The sequence below is a fragment of the Typopeltis vanoorti genome, chromosome 4, assembly GCF_054136105.1.
Source record: "Typopeltis vanoorti isolate ZY-2024b chromosome 4, IOZ_Tvanoo_1.0, whole genome shotgun sequence".
Lineage (NCBI taxonomy): Eukaryota > Metazoa > Arthropoda > Arachnida > Uropygi > Thelyphonidae > Typopeltis > Typopeltis vanoorti.
The window spans coordinates 100,599,520-100,615,867 of record NC_143552.1 but is presented as its reverse complement, the minus strand read 5'-3'; the positions used below and the strand labels follow the sequence as shown (position 1 = coordinate 100,615,867).

Sequence of the window (16,348 nt, the reverse complement as noted above, 5' to 3'; positions counted from 1 at the left end):
CTAAACACTGTGTAAAACTAGCTAAATAAAAGTCATGGGAAGACTTTGGTAAGAACATGAAAAATAAATATCAAGACTGTGCCAAAATATTCTGGCGATTGTTGAAGAAGCTTAGGAATGGAGGAAAGAGTGCTGTAAAAGGAATTAGAGATGATAAAGGCGATATGAAAACAGGAGAAAAAGATATCCTTGAAGTATGGAGTAATTACTTCGAAAAATTGCTAAATGAAACAAGCAGTGATAGCACAGTGATAAGAAACACTCAACAGGCATACCGTCAGGAATACATATCCATACTTGAAGTAGAAAAAGCCATCAAAGGCTTGAAATGTGGAAAAGCAGCAGGAGTAGATGATATTATTATTATTATTATTATTATTGTTCCGGGAAACTCCACGGAGTCGACAGACTCATCGAGGGAGGCCCTAACACATGTCTGGAACAACTATTCAACATTCACACAGTATCTATCATATCTTGCCTTGAACTCATTCACGGTCGTAGCACCCACAACAGACTCTGGAAGCTTATTCCACTCATTCACCACTCTCCAAGTAAAAAACCTAGCTCTAACACCCTTGTCAACCACTCTCTTACCCAGCTTCCATGCATGACCTCTAGTTCTCCCACCACCAGTCATATTTTCAAAAATATCTTCTTGATCAATCTTATAAAAACTCTTCAGTAATTTGAATGTCTCAATCATATCACCCCTCCTTCGCCTATCGTCCAATTTCTGCAACCCACAAATCCTCAACCTATTCTCATAAGGCTCATTCCACAGACCTGCTATCATCTTGGTCACTCGTCTCTGGACCCTCTCCACTTCCTCCCCATCACGAAGAAACCCTGGTGCCCATAACTGGGCACAGAAGTCCAGATAGGGTCTTATCAAGGCTCGATACAGAGGAACAACAACTTGCTTCTCTCTGCATGTTAAAGTATTTTTCATAAGCCAAGTGATTTGGTGAGCTGTTTTAGTTACTTTTGCAATGTGCCCCCTAAACTTCAACTACCTATCCACCAGCACTCCCAAATCCCTGGCCTCATCAATCTCCTGGAGTACAGTTCCACCTATGCAATATACTGCTGCTATTCTTTTCACCCCAAAGTGCATAACCTTGCACTTTGCCACATTAAATTGACATCCATTTTTCCTAGCCCAGTCCTCCAAACTATCCAAATCATCCTGTAAAATTTTGACATCCTGTGCACTCACAATTGCTCTACCCAACTTTGCATCATCAGCAAACAAGTGAACACTTCCTCTCAAATCCTTTCCAATATCATTGATGAACAAATTGAAAAGCAGTGGTCCAAGAACAGAGCCCTGCGGCACTCCACTAGTCACAAGACATCTTTTTGACTCCACTCCTGAATAAACAACTCTCTGGTATCTCTCCTTCAACCACCCTCCTATCCATCTTACCAACGCTCTATCTATCCCCATCTGCTCCAGTTTACTGATTAGGGTTCCATGTGGTATCCTGTCAAAGGCCTTGGCAAGGTCCAGTAGTATCAACGTAAACCCATTACCCCTATCCAGTTCAGCCGTCACTGTGTTATAAAACGTGAGCAAGTTACTGAGGCATGATCTACCCTTCACAAAACCATGTTGTCCCCCATACAATATCCCATTTTCATCTATCCAATCCTGTATTCTTTTCTTGACTAATTTCTCTAAGACCTTGACAATGATTCCTGATATGCTAATCGGTCGGTAATTTACAACAGCAGTCTTGGAACCACCTTTATGCAGTGGAACTATTTTCTCCTCCTTCCACCCGCTCGGGACTATCCCAGACCCGAGACTCAAATTAAACAAAATGGTCAAGGGTACTGACAATTCTTTAGCTGCTTCTCGTACTACACGAGCTGGTATACCATCCAATCCCACAGATGTATTGACATTGAGGTTATGCAATAGACTACTCACCTCCACTTCATTCACCACAATTCCCGTATAATCTACTGGTTTATTCGTTTCTGCAATGTCACCACCTGGATGATATATTCTTGCAAAGTGCTCACTCAGTAACTCAGCTATTTCAACTGATTCAGTTACCTCCCTACCATCGGCATTCTTTAAAATTATTCTGCCATGTACATTTTTCCTTTTACTTGCTACATATCTAAAAAACTGTTTAGGATTCTCTTTAGCCTGCATGGCCAATGTTCTTTCGTAATCCTTTTTTGCTTTTCTTACCACACTCATACATGATATTTGACCAGAAATGCTTAAGTATGGTGGTATAAAAGTCTTACAGTGGCTGCACTGCATAGTTCAGAAGGTGTGGACAGAGGGACGAATTCTGATGATTGGAGTAGAGCTCTCATAGTACTCATATATAAAAAGGGAAATAAAACTGAATGTGAGAATTATAGAGGTTCTCCTACCGAGTGTTCCTGGTAAGATTTATGCTAGTATACTTGAGGAATGGTTGAGAAGAATTGTGGAAGAGTAGCTTGGTGAAGAACAAGCTGGATTCACGCCAAATAGAGGCTGTCAGGATCAGATCTTCATTTTACAACAAATAGTCGAGAAATCATGGGAGTATAACGAAGATCTGTATTTAAGTTTTGTCGATCTGGAAAAGGCATATGACAAGGTGCCAAGAGAGAAGCATATTCAATATGCTACAGTTATATGGTGTCAATGGGGCATTATATCAATCAATACTTAGTCTTTATTTGAGTTGTAAAGTTTTATTTGAGTTAGAATTGAAAGAAGTACAGGAAGATGGTTTAATGTTAAACCTAGTGTGAGACAAGGATGCACGTTATCCCCTTTGTTATTCATTGTCTATATGGATCATATTATGAAGGAAAGTGGTATTAAACCTGATATCAAAATTGGAGATGTTATTGTCAGCTCTTTGCTTTATGCAGATGATGTTATACTTCTAAATAAATCTGCTGCAAGTCTGCAAGATTCCCTGACTAAATTGAATAGCTGTTGTAATAGATATGGTATGAAGGTCAGCAATAAAAAGACAAAGACAATGAAAATAGGCAGAATCATTGAAAATGTCATCGGTGTTGTGAATGGAGAACCTGTGGGACAAGTAAAACATTTCAGCTACTTAGGCATGATTTTTAGTGAAGATGGTAAATTAAATATGGAAATAGACAACAGTATCAACAAAGCTGGTATGGTAGGTAGTCGATTGAATAAATTCATATGGAATAAGAGAGAAATTAGTCAAAACACTAAATTAGCTGTATACAAGATGGTGTTCAAACCAATTTTAACTTATGGATCTGAGAGCTGGGTCAGAAGTAAAACACTTGACCAAAGACTAGAGGCCGTAGATAGTCTTGAGAAAGATTAGGGCATGAACAGATGGCATCAGTGGCAATATCATATTAAAACGAGGATTTTAGGAAAGAACTTGACATTGTCAGCATCCAGGAATGTATTAGTAGAGCTAATCTCAGGTGGTATGGTCACTTAAACAGAATGGGTGAGGAAAGATTAGCAAAACAAGTGGTCTCCGCCAGGTTGGCAGGAAAACGACCCAGAGGAAGACCAAGATATAGATGGTTTGATATGGTAAAAAATGCCTTAGATGATAGAAATATAAGATCTGATAATGTTGGCGTCTTGACAAGTAACAGATTGATTTGGAGGAAAATTGTAGATAGGAAGTTAGTAATGACGTAAATTTTGCTTGTAGTTCTATCATATCCTGTACACCCCCCCCTCCTTGAGGGTACATGGCAGGAATTTGATGATGATGAGCAAAAGGGTTACCAATCCAACTTGTCTTCTTTCTTGAATTCATACTTCTAAAGCATTTAATAATTTGGAACTAATTTCGGTCTTTAAATTTTTTAGTTCATTTAACAGAAATTCAAATATTCCTTCACTTGTTAACAAATTGACATCTCACCACCCTAAGGCGTCAGCTGCTAGACGTACTGGTCCCAACCCTTTAAGAAGCTTCATGATTTTAGAATATTGAGCTTCATTCCACATATGAGAAGCACCAATATCATTCAAAGCTAAAACAACATATTCTTTTAATGTTATGAATCTTTCAATCATGGCTCTAAACTGTTCCATCTCGTTTGGCAGTCAAGAATCAGACTTAATTCCTTTCCTTTTTCTTGTCTTACATAATTCTGAAGGATGCTATCTCTTACGGGAGATTTTCTAAAAGGAATTGCCAATTTTTCTAATTTGGGAAATTGATTATTTGTAATTGTCAGACAACATAGGGAATCCACAGTCGTTATCTAGATCAAGAGAATTTAAAAAATCCTCAGGATAGTCATCTTCACACTTTACGTCATCTTCTGATTCCTCGCTTGTAACATATACATCGGTTTCAAGTCAGAATGTTAACATTTTTAAATAAATAGTTAATTAATTTTTACATATTAATTCTAATATCTAAAGCTGTTTTTTTTATTTAAAAACCGGTTTTCGAATTTTACAAATTTATGCAAAAACTGGTTTTTAAAGCCAGTTTTTAAAAACTGACAAACCCTAATTTATGTAAAAATGAAACAGCAGTGGTCCAAGCACAGGGCCTAGTTACCTGCCTTCTTTTGGATTCTGCTCCTTCATTTACTATTTTTTTGGTATCTGTCCATCAGTCACCCTTTTATATATATCAGCAGTTTCATATTCATCCCCTTTTGTTGTAGTTTGCATAATAGAGTTCCATGTAGTAACCTGCTAAATGCCTTTGAAAAATCCAGCAGTATCGTGTAAGCATTCCCTTTATCCAACTCAGCTATCACCTTATTATAAAAAGTTACCCCCCCCCCCCCCAACCGGCCACGACGTCTATAGACGTCGAGATAAATCTGGATACGAAGCTCTAAAACCCATTGAATAACATGGATAAGAAGTTCAATTTGGTGTGACTATTTCATCCACATTGGCCAGTAGGGAGGTTAATAGATTAAAGGCATGACCTACTTTTCACAAAGCAGTTGTAGAGACTCCTTAGAGTATCATATTCTTATTCACCCATTTCTCTTTTGACCAACTTTTCCAGTACTTTTACCACTACTTCTGAAAAACTAATTGGTCTATAATTTGCTACCACAAACTCAGATCCTCTTTTATGCAAAGGAATTATTTTGCCCTACTCTTGCTACTCTTGTGACTGCCAGATGAGACTTAGACAGTCTAGTCAAAGGCATTGCCAGTTCCATTGCACATTCTCTTAAAATGCAAGCCGATATCCCATTCAATCCCACAGCTATATTTGCATTTAGATTCTGCAGTATCTTAAGTACCTTCAATTCATTGTTTTGTTCTCACATCTAATCACCTCTCCCATAACAATATTTTCACTTGGATGATATACCTTTGCAAAATGGCAGTAGCTCAACAGTTTCATCTGCCCCTGTTACCTCTCTAACACTTGCACTTATTAAAGTTATCTTTCCATAGCCATTCTTCTTCTTACTTGCCATAATGAAAAAACTTTTGGATTTCTTTTCACCTCTTCGGGTAATTTCTTCTCAAATTCTGGTTTTGCCTTCCTTACCATGCTTGTCACCTTTCTTGCATGATCCTTGTACTGTTCATGAGTTAGCTGGTCACCTTTCTCTTTATATATCCACCACAACTTTTTCTTGCATCCATTTAACTCCTATCTGATTTACCCTCCTGACCTTTTGATATACAGTGTGATATTGCTTCCTCCATATACCCTTGACTGTCCCCCATGCACTGTGAATGGTTACTGCTCCAAGTGTATCTTAATCACCTTCCTTATAGTTTCATATATACCCATCTCTTCTTAACTGGAATTTTCACATGTTTTGCTACCTCTCAAGTCAAGACCACATGATCACTTTTCCCAATCAGAGGTAATGTAGCCTTAGTTATGGACAGGACTTCTTATCCTATAAGATCCAACACTTTTGTATCCCAAGTCCCCTCCATCACATTCTGCTTCAAGTAATTATCTCTCATTAGGTGTATAAATTCCATTTCCTTCCTGCCATGCGATCTTTACTCCTTCCAATCTATGTCTCTGAAGTTGAAGTCCGTCATAATGAATACTGGACTTGCACTCATTGTACTAATCTGCTGATGTATATCTTCCACATCATCCCTGACCTATAGCAGCAACCAGTTTTATATTCTGCCCTATTGGCCTTGATCTCACACTAGATTGACTCAGAAGAACTGCCATCTGCCCTACTGACTCCTAATCTTGTTGGCTGCAATTCATCTGCTATCATCAGCAGCACCCCCTTCCCCTGTCCTTTCTATTCTATCCTCCCTGAAAATACTAAATCCTTCACATTTATCCCTGTATCTATGTCTTCTACTGTTAGCCAAGTCAATAACTTTTGCCTGTAACTTTTGATGGGGTTGCACTAACCAGTGCTAAAAACTCTTCCCTTTTATTCTTAATGTTTCTAGCATTAGTACATAGAAACTTGCATTCCCCTTAAGCCCCCCCCTCTCCCAAATATGTTTACATTCTGAATTGACCATCTCAATTGATATTTGTTGCCTGAGAGACTAGATTCTCCATTTTTATGTCCACACATACTCTGCACTCCCTAATTGCTTTAGTTTTCCTGGCTTTGCACTTCCACACTCTTAGTGAATAAATCTCTTTCCAGACACCTAACTCTGAATCCATTTAAGTGCAGTCCATCAGCATTGTACAGATCTTTCCATCCATCAAAGTCAGACCATAGGTCCACAAACTCTACATCGTTCCTTCTGCACAACTTGCATATTGATTCATTAGCTATCATTGTTCTCCTTCATAGCCTGGTAGCAGACTCACAAATTTCACCCTATCATTCTTCTTTTTGCACTTTGACATATAAAACTAGCAAAATTCTTTACTGAGTGTATAAAAATTGGAATACTGTAAAAATCATCTTTCCATATAAGAAAAGTGATGTTGTTGTCACGTGAGATTTCCCCAATTTTTCTCAGCCATCCGTTAGGACTGGTTGAACCCTCTAATGAGAGATTTTTTTAAGTGTGTATTTTTTGACTCTAAATCCGTATGTGTTCATGGGCCAGTTTGCCTGTTCTGAGGGAGATGAAAAACCCTTGTTTCTGGGTGAAAAAACCCTCTACTTCTCCGTATGAGACCAGCTAACTCACCTTTAGTCAAAAGAGACCAGATAAAGGTTCCTCACCTCATGGATGGGAATTGAATCCAGGTCTTTCCGACCAAAGGACTTTGTCTATACTGACTGAGCTACAGAGGCTCTAAGACAGTGTTTCTCAAACTTCAGATATCCGCGTACCCCTTCTTAAATTTTCATTATTACCAAGTACTCCCTAATTAATTAAAAATAAATTAATTAAAATTAATACATTAATTTAAAATATTTATTAAAATTAAATATCTACTTTATTTGAATTTATATGTTCATGTAAACAAAAAATATGATTTATTTTTAAATTTTGGTTCTCTAGAGATGTCAGACGACACACTCATCAATTTCATATGATCCAGATGCAATATCAACATTTTCTTGTTGCTTACAGCTACTTGTATTTGCTATATTGCTCTCTTTTGGGGGGTTTATAAATCCAATCTTTAACCAATGATCCACACGTAAGAATTTGAAAGCTAAAAAAAAATACTGTATTTACTCAAATATAACAAACTTTTTTCCCAAAATTAAAGCTAAAAAATCGGATTGCGAGATACGTGTGGGAATTTTCGTAAACTAAAGTTTTCAGAAAAAAAACTGAAAATAGTGTGACTTACCAAGAAGCTCCTACTCGCTATCACTACTTTTGGCATCGAGAACAGTTTCTTTGTGTGCATTGTCAAAGTCATCTACCCAAATAGCGTCATCTTCTTTCCCATTATTTCAAGCAAAAATTACCAGTGATCTACAAGACTTGAGATACATGGAGCAGCGAAGAACTGCATATGATTGGTGCGGTGCAAAAGATTGCACAAACCAAAGACAAATTAGCATTTCAACAGTAGAGTTGAAATGCTAATTCCCGTCAACTGAATTCCATAATATCTGAAACACATTTGCTATATATTTCTTAGTTTTAACACGTTAACGACGGGGGTGGTGTCAAGCAAAACCATATGTTTTACCGGTAACATATGGTTTTGCTTGGTCTATATAGCAGTTTCTGTTGGAGAGGGGATGTGATTCATTAGTCAGTGCTGTTTTATCCTGGTTGGTTGTCTCTAATTGCACTGTTTGTTGAAAAATATAATGACTCCTTTAATTATGCATAGCCGAAAATTGCCATGTACCCCCTAACGACCTTTTGCGTACCCCTGGGGGTATGCGTACCACACTTTGAGAAACACTGCTCTAAGAAAAGTGATAAAACTGATATAAAAATCATAAACCTATAACTCTTCTTCCAGTCCTTTATAAGCTTTTTCAAAAATTATTGATGGCAGAATAAATGTATTAATGTAATTTCCATTAATCAAAAGAACAGGCAGGTTTTAGAACATCCTTTTCAACTTTAAAAATCAGATTATGAAAAAAAACCTTCAATTCAGTAGACCTATGTAAAATGCTAGAAGCTTGAAAACATATAGGAATAGAAATATTTATTTAAGTATAAAGAGCTAATAAGCTTCATTTCGGCAATGAAAACATTACTTAAATTAAGGGGATATTAAATCCCGCATAGTTTTAAAACCGAATAAGAAACTCAAAGATCGGAATCAGAGAGTTTCTTGCTGAATATAGTAAACTATAAAGTATCGGCGACACTAGCGTTAGCCAATGCAAGTGATCCTAGTACATAGTACTATACCGGGCAACTCGTTGCAAAGGTGGAAGAAGTTCAGATCGCTATTCTTAGGTATTTTCCATAATGTAAAAACACATTTCCTAGGAAATGTATGCTGTTATTACATTATGGAGGGAGGTCACTACCCAGACTGGTTTCAGCCTTTTTTGAGGCTTCATCAGTGAGTAGCTAGACCTAATACCAAAGTGTATAGCGAAAAGAACTTATGTACTCTGCGAACGAGTTTTCCAAACAGGTGCAACCATTAAGTTACTTAAGTATAAAGAGCTAATAAGCTTCATTTCGGCAATGAAAACATTACTTAAATTAAGGGGATATTAAATCCTGCATAGTTTTAAAACCGAATAAGAAACTCAAAGATCGGAATCAGAGAGTTTCTTGCCGAATATAGTAAACTATAAAGTATCGGCGACACTAGCGTTAGCCAATGCAAGTGATCGTAGTACAATACCGGGCAACTCGTTCCTCCACCTTTGCAACGAGTTGCCCGGTATTGTACTACGTACTAGGATCACTTGCATTGGCTAACGCTAGTGTCGCCGATACTTTATAGTTTACTATATTCGGCAAGAAACTCTCTGATTCCGATCTTTGAGTTTCTTATTCGGTTTTAAAACTATGCGGGATTTAATATCCCCTTAATTTAAGAAATATTTATATTAATATAATATATTAGCTCATATATATGAGAGAGGTTTTACTAAACCTCTCTCAAATTTAAATGGAAAAAGAGCAAGAAATAAAAATAAAAAGAGGAGTCAGACAGGGAGACTATCTCACCAAAATTATTTGCTACAGCCCTTGAATATGCTATGAGAAAAGAGGACTGAATATTGATGGAGAATACCTAAGTAATCTAAATTTGCTAATGTTGCTATTAGTAATAAATATTACTAATAGCGGCATCACCAAAAGAATTAGAACATATAATTACTGAATTATTATTATTAACACCAGACCTCCATGGAATCAAATGACTCATCACAGGAGGCAAACACTGTTACACACAAAGCCCATCAAACCATGCTTTAGACTCTTTCAATGTATCTGCATTCATCACAGTGGCAGGCAATGCATTCCACTGACTAACCACTCTCTATGCGAAGAACCTACTCCTTATGTCCCTGCCCACATCCTCCTTATACAACTTCTAGGTATGTCCCCATTGTTTTACCCCTTTCCCTCATTCTATGAAAAATTTCTCCCACATTAACCCGGTAACAACCTTTTAGCAACTTATCTTAATCTTAAACATATCTTAATCACATCTCCCCCTCTTCCTTCTATTCACAAGGCTTTGAAAACTGCATTGCTTCAATCTGTCCTCATGTTCCAAAGACCAGTTATGACCTTGGTCAGTCTCTGGACCCTTTCCAACATATCCTTGTCACCAAGAAAATCAGGGGACTAAATCTGTGCATAATAATCCATGCAAGATCAAGGCTTTATACAGGGGAACCAAAATCTCCTTATATCTACAAATTAAGATCCTCTGCATCATTGCCCTAATCTGATCTGATGTCTTCACAACTTGTGCAATGTGACCTCTGAACTTCAGATCCTTGTCCACTGCCATTCCAAGGTCTCTTATCTCCTCAACTTCTTGCAAAATTTCTCTGCCAAATGTATACTTTGTATCTTGTTGTTGCCTACCAAATTTCAGAACTTTATGCTTTGCAACATTGAATTGACAGTTCCATGCTGTTGCCCACTCATACAATCTATTCAGGTCTTCTTGTAATGCAACTTGAATGGATTGAATAGGACTTGAATAGCCACAACATCTGATTTCCCCAGTTTTGCATCACCTACAAACATTTGTATATTACCAGTTAAACCTATCCTAATATCATTAATATAAAAATTAGATAACAATGGTCCCAAAACTGATCCCCTCAGCACATCACTAGTAGTTTTCCTTTTTTGAAATATTGTTCCCCTCCCCAATACACAGCTTGCTGAAACTTACCTGATAGGCATTCGTCTATCTAATTCACTAGTCTATCATCCAATCCCATCTGCTTCAGTTTAGTGACCAACTTGTGGTGAGGAGCTAATCAAAATCTAATTATACCACTGTATATTTACGATACATTCATCAGCTTGTTATAGTACATAAGCAAGTTTGTAAAACACAACCTCCTTATTATACAGATCAGCCTATAATTTGTTGCCTTAGCACCACCTAGATCAATTCTTCGTTTCTTCCACTCCTTTGGGACTGGTGCTGCAAGGCTCTTGTTAAACAGGTAGGCCAAGGCTGATGCTAACTCTTTGGAACATTCCCTTAAGACGTGGTGATATATCATCCAGTCCTATTGCCTTATTGACATCTAGCTTACTTACTCCTCATATACCTCTTGCTCACTCACCATTAAGTCTTCTTTCATTTTATTTTCTACGCTTGAGCTTCTGATTTCACACTGAGACGGAAACACCTTGATGAAGTGCTCATTGAACACCTGATTGGTGACTGCTGCAGAGAACACCTCAACTGTGTTCTCTGCAGCAGTCACCAATCTCTCCCTTTTCATCCATTAACAGCATTTTACCAGAAACATTCTTCCTTCTACTTGCCACATATCTAAAAAAAAACTCTAGGGGGTTTTTCTTTACCTGATTTACTAATTTCTTCTCATACTGCACTTTTGTTGTTCTTACTGAGTCAATCTCCTGGCTTGCTCTTTATATTCTTCATTTAACTAATTATTACGATTATTGATCTTGTACTGCTTCCAAAGTGGCTTTTCCTCTTCCAGATTTCATGCTTAATCTTCCTCACATTTATAAGTTTTAAACCTACCTTATTCAGCCATTTGACCTTTGGAATACATTCACACATTGAAGCTGTTATGTATTTCTTTGTCAGTTCCCAAACAGCATTTATTTCTTAGTGTGACTCCTCATTCCATGCTATAGCTCCAAACTGTCTCCTAATCTTGTCATAATCACCTGCTTTGTCCTTCCACGTATTTCCTTTCCTCACAGAAGTCTTCTTATGACTAGCCACAAGAATGGCAGTACTTATTGTGGTTGTAAAAGCTCAACCTAAGAAACCTTAAGTGTCTTAGAGTAATTTCAGGCATCTTGCCAGGTGGTTTTGTTAGGAATTTTTTATTTTCTATCAAACCCATACACAATAGGCTGAAAAACTTATAGCCTCACTACTGCTGTGTGGTCTTAGATGACTCGATAGCAGATTTGTTGTTAGATCACATAATTTGTTAATTTGCTCTCTCAAGTCATGGAAAGAAGAAAACAAACTCTGATTTAGGTCTGTTTTTATGAATGGTAGCTTTTTCCTTCCGTATATTATTTGTTGTGTAGCACTCAGTATTTGAATGATCTGAACTTTGAAAATGTTCAACTTAAAATGAATTTAAGCCTGGTAATATTACCAATAATATTTTGCTGTTGACATTGCATAGCCTGTCAGGTAAGACTCATGCCTCCCCCCCCCCCCCCAAAAAAAGGAAATAAAGTCTGCTGCCTCCTAAAAATCCATAAACATGGTTAATTGCCAAATAATCATTTAATTACTTCAGTAACAAAGGAGGGGAGAAAATGCAGTACATTTGTTGGAATTACTAGGAATTGTTTTTCATGAAACTTAAATTCTGTCTAAAACAAAAATCCCTCATTATTCTGCAAGATTTGAGATCATTAAGATAAAAGTAATTCAAATTATATATACTATTATTATTGACATTATAATAGTATATATAATAATTTATATAATTATATAATAATTTATGGTTCTACATTCTTTTTATTTCCAAGTTGATAAATTACTTTTATTATGCAGCTTATAGTGCTAGATGTTGAGACAGAGCAGATGGCACATATTCCAAGTTTAAAAGGCAGTGATAGCAGTAAACCTGAAAATCCTTGTGGAATTCATGCCATGTCAGTCAACCCTTCGAAAACTATGCTGGCAACAGGAGGAAAAAACCCAAATGATGTAGCAGTGTATAGCTTACCAACCTTAGATCCTGTTTGTGTTGGTGAGGTAAGTCTCCTTCAGACCAGTTACAAAATTTAGTCCATTTTTGGTTTCCCAGTATTTAATATCTGTTATGATTCAGAATTCATCCTGTTGAAACTTTTCAAGTTTTTCGTCACTATTATTTGCATAGCAGAAAGTTTTTAGTACTTATTCAACCAGACAAGCCAAAAAAAAGTGTTATTATATAATATCTGATGTAATATGAAAGTAAGATGCTTTTGGATGAATATAAGATCCAACAGAAGTAACAAAATCAGTTTTATTATGGAGTAGATTCAGCACTGGATCAGTATCACCGGATATGCTGAAATGCTGAATAGTCAAGTTGTTGCTAGCATTTACTGTGACTGTTGATTTTCATTAGGTGGTGTTTGACACATTCATTATAACAATGAGCGCTAAACATCAGTAGGCTCTCAGTATCAAAATATTTATGAAATGTGGATAAAAAGTTTTGAAATTGTTGAGATACTTATCCTTGTTTATGTTCATTCAAAATTTATCTGCAATAAATTTTAAATGAAAATTTGGACTCAAAGAAAGTTTATGCAAAGATGGTCCCAGCATGTATGTGTCAGTTCCTTAAACCTTTGTTTAAGGATTTCTTGGTTTAAAAAAAAAAAGAAAGAACACAATCTCATTAGTTCTGTCTATATCTGAATTCTTTCTATTTCTAAAATTGGAAATAACTACCTCAATTACACTTATCATTCCATAGAAAATATTCTGAAAATTATGATAGCCAAGAGGCTAAATAATTTTTTGAATTTAACAGTTTGACAAAAATGATTTCCATGGTTATCTTAATTTAAGATAAAAAAAAGTATTTTAATTCACACATAACTGAAAAGGGAAAATTCTTTAAGCATGATCACTACAGTTAAAGGTAATTTTTTTTTTTTTTTTCACTTCAGATATTTATTAGGAGAGGTTTGTTATTTCTGGGCCTTGTAGGTTCTTCTTGACTTTTTCATTCCTACCAGACCTAGCTCTGTCTTAATATTCTGTCTTCAGCATAGAAGTAAACTAAGTTTAAATCATGGAAAGATAAGGGTGATATGTGCAACAGTCAGCTGAGAGTTTCATGTGTTGTTCACATACCAGAATGCTATTATGTATAATAACTATGATAATTCTTTGGAAAGAGATAACAGCAGCCTATTAATAATTTAAATAAAAGTGGCATCTTATTAACGGTAGTGATTTTTTTTCATTCTGATGCAGATTAAAGCAGTGCATAAGAGCGTCGAGACTCTCCTGGAATAAATGTTCACAGCTATAACCAAAGCAGAATTCAAGATAGGCACCAGAAGTGGAAGAAGTTTCACAAAAAAAAAGGTGGAGTTGCAGAAGAATTGTCATATTTGGGTGTTACCAGACTTCAAAGTGGTGAATTAGACAATAAGACTAATTTATGCCAATGATCCCACAGAAAGTTCTACTAAGGAACAAGATGGATAACTTTTTTGAGTCAATAGAGAAGTCAGTTAATGGAAAATTAATACCAGACATATATGTGTTTTTGGAAACTTCGGAGAAAAGAGCACACCTAATAATAATAGTAAACACCTGCCGGACTTCTGTTTGGGACATGGACTAGTCATTAGTAATGCTGCGTGCCAACATATAAATGTGCACGAATTTATATGCTATTGTTGATAGTGATACCTTCATGTTTGTTCAAGGTACCAAAAAAGTATCCAAGAGATTTGAAATAGGAATTGATTCCCATTTAGTTTTAAGCAGGAAGAATAAATATTATATAGAAAAGAAAATATGTGAGAAAAATTTAAATAGGATTAAAGCTGAGTATGTTTCAGTGGTGAACTGCAGATTGAATATACAAATCTTATTGGAGAAAAAAAATGTAAGCATGTTGAAATGAGAACTAAACCATGTAGATCCAGTGGCAAAATCTGAAGAAAACATTGATTGATTTGTAAGTGTACAGAACAGTGGTAGAAAATATTCAAGAAGAATGCAGTCAGGAGTATTAATGCTTGAGGTAGAAAAAAGCCTTCAAAAACAATGAAGGCAGATGATATTCAACTGGAAATGCTCAAATACGGAGGTATAAAAGTTGTGCAGATGCACTGCATAATTCTAAACGGCCAGGTCAGAAGGTTGAATTCTTGATGATTGAAGTGGAACTCTCATAAACCCTTCTACAAAAAATGGAAATAAAACTGAACATGAAAACTCCTGAAGAATTTCCATACTGAATGTTCCAGGTAAAATTTATGTGTGCTAAGAAAAATTGTGGAGGAGAAACTTAGAAAAGAACAAGCAGTGTTTAGGCCAAATAGGGACTATTGGAATCATATTTTTGCTTTATTACAAATGGGTGGTAGATTGTAGTAATATAACAAGGATCTTTTAAAAGCATAACAAAAGGTGCAAACAGAAAAGCTGATCAAAAAACTCGAGTTATATGATGTAAACAGGATGTTGTACCAAGCAGTACTTAGGAGTATGTTATACAGAGCAATAATACTCGAGTCCTCAACAGTTAAAATTTAAGGAGGGACAGGAAGATGGTTTGATATAAAGTCAGGTGTTAGACCAATTTTATTTATTTTTAGTATGATGTGCAGGTCTCAGAATAAAACATACAAATGACATAAAACAGCATAAAAACAATTGTAAAAATCATATCAAAAGGGGTACACTAGATTGAAATGATTAAACATCAAAATTAAGAATCAAGAGTCAGAGCTTAATCCTTAAATCCCTGATCCACTCCAGGGATTCTGGGGTCAGTTTAAAAAAGTCCTCTTTAGAACCCAAGAATGAGTAGATAGGGCACTCAAGCACAATGTGATTGATAGTCTGGATCCCTCTTCTGCATTCACAGTTTGGAGTATCGGAACAGTTCCATTTATGCAAGAGATGCTTACATCTCCCATGTCCTGTTCTGATCTGATTTAAAGTGGTCCATACATGTCTAGGGAGATTGAAACCCTCCAGGCGAGATGGGTATTTGAAGATTGGAGGTATGTTGAAACCAGTACTCTCCCTCTGACTCACATTGGTTGAAGTTCTGGTCGTTTATTTGTATTGCAGTCCTCCAGGCAGGGTGCCTAGATTTCAGTCTTTGTGAAGTATGGAAGGAAATGTCTTGATGGATAGGCAAGGAACTGTTTCCAATTATTTTTGTCCATAATTTACTTAAGGCTTGGGTCCTGCGGAGCGAGGGAGGGGCTATATTACTGAGAGTTGGGAGCCAGTAGCCAGGAGTAGATCTTAAAGCTCCAGAGATTATCCTCATAGTTTGATTCAGTTGGACATCGACTAAAGAAGCGTGTGTGTTGTTCAGCCACAGGAGCACAATACTCTGCTGTGGAATAGACCAAAGATAGTGTGGTAGTACGCAAAGTGTTGGCATCAACACCCCCAAGAAGTACCAGCAAGTTTTTGCATTATATTATTACGAGTTTTTAATTTCCCAGCAATATTTTAGATGATTTAAATATCATCTAAAATATTAGATGTTATTTAAATGTCACACTTCTGTCTAGGGTTATCATTCATCCAAAATAACTCCTAGGTATTTTGGATGATTGTTAAATTTCACCTGTTTATTTCTGAAGTAAATTTTT

General features: G+C 36.3%; 1 protein-coding gene across 2 annotated transcripts in view; it reads left to right on the top strand.

Moving 5' to 3' along the window:
- DCAF12 (DDB1 and CUL4 associated factor 12-like protein) overlaps window positions 1–16,348 on the top strand; it is a 172,876-nt gene that overhangs the window by 59,251 nt on the left and 97,277 nt on the right. For both annotated transcript variants that reach the window (XM_090391379.1, XM_090391380.1), the window contains exon 4: window positions 12,549–12,752. In XM_090391379.1, coding sequence (XP_090247505.1) covers window positions 12,549–12,752 — 204 coding nt within the window. The remainder of the gene's footprint in view (window positions 1–12,548; window positions 12,753–16,348) is intronic.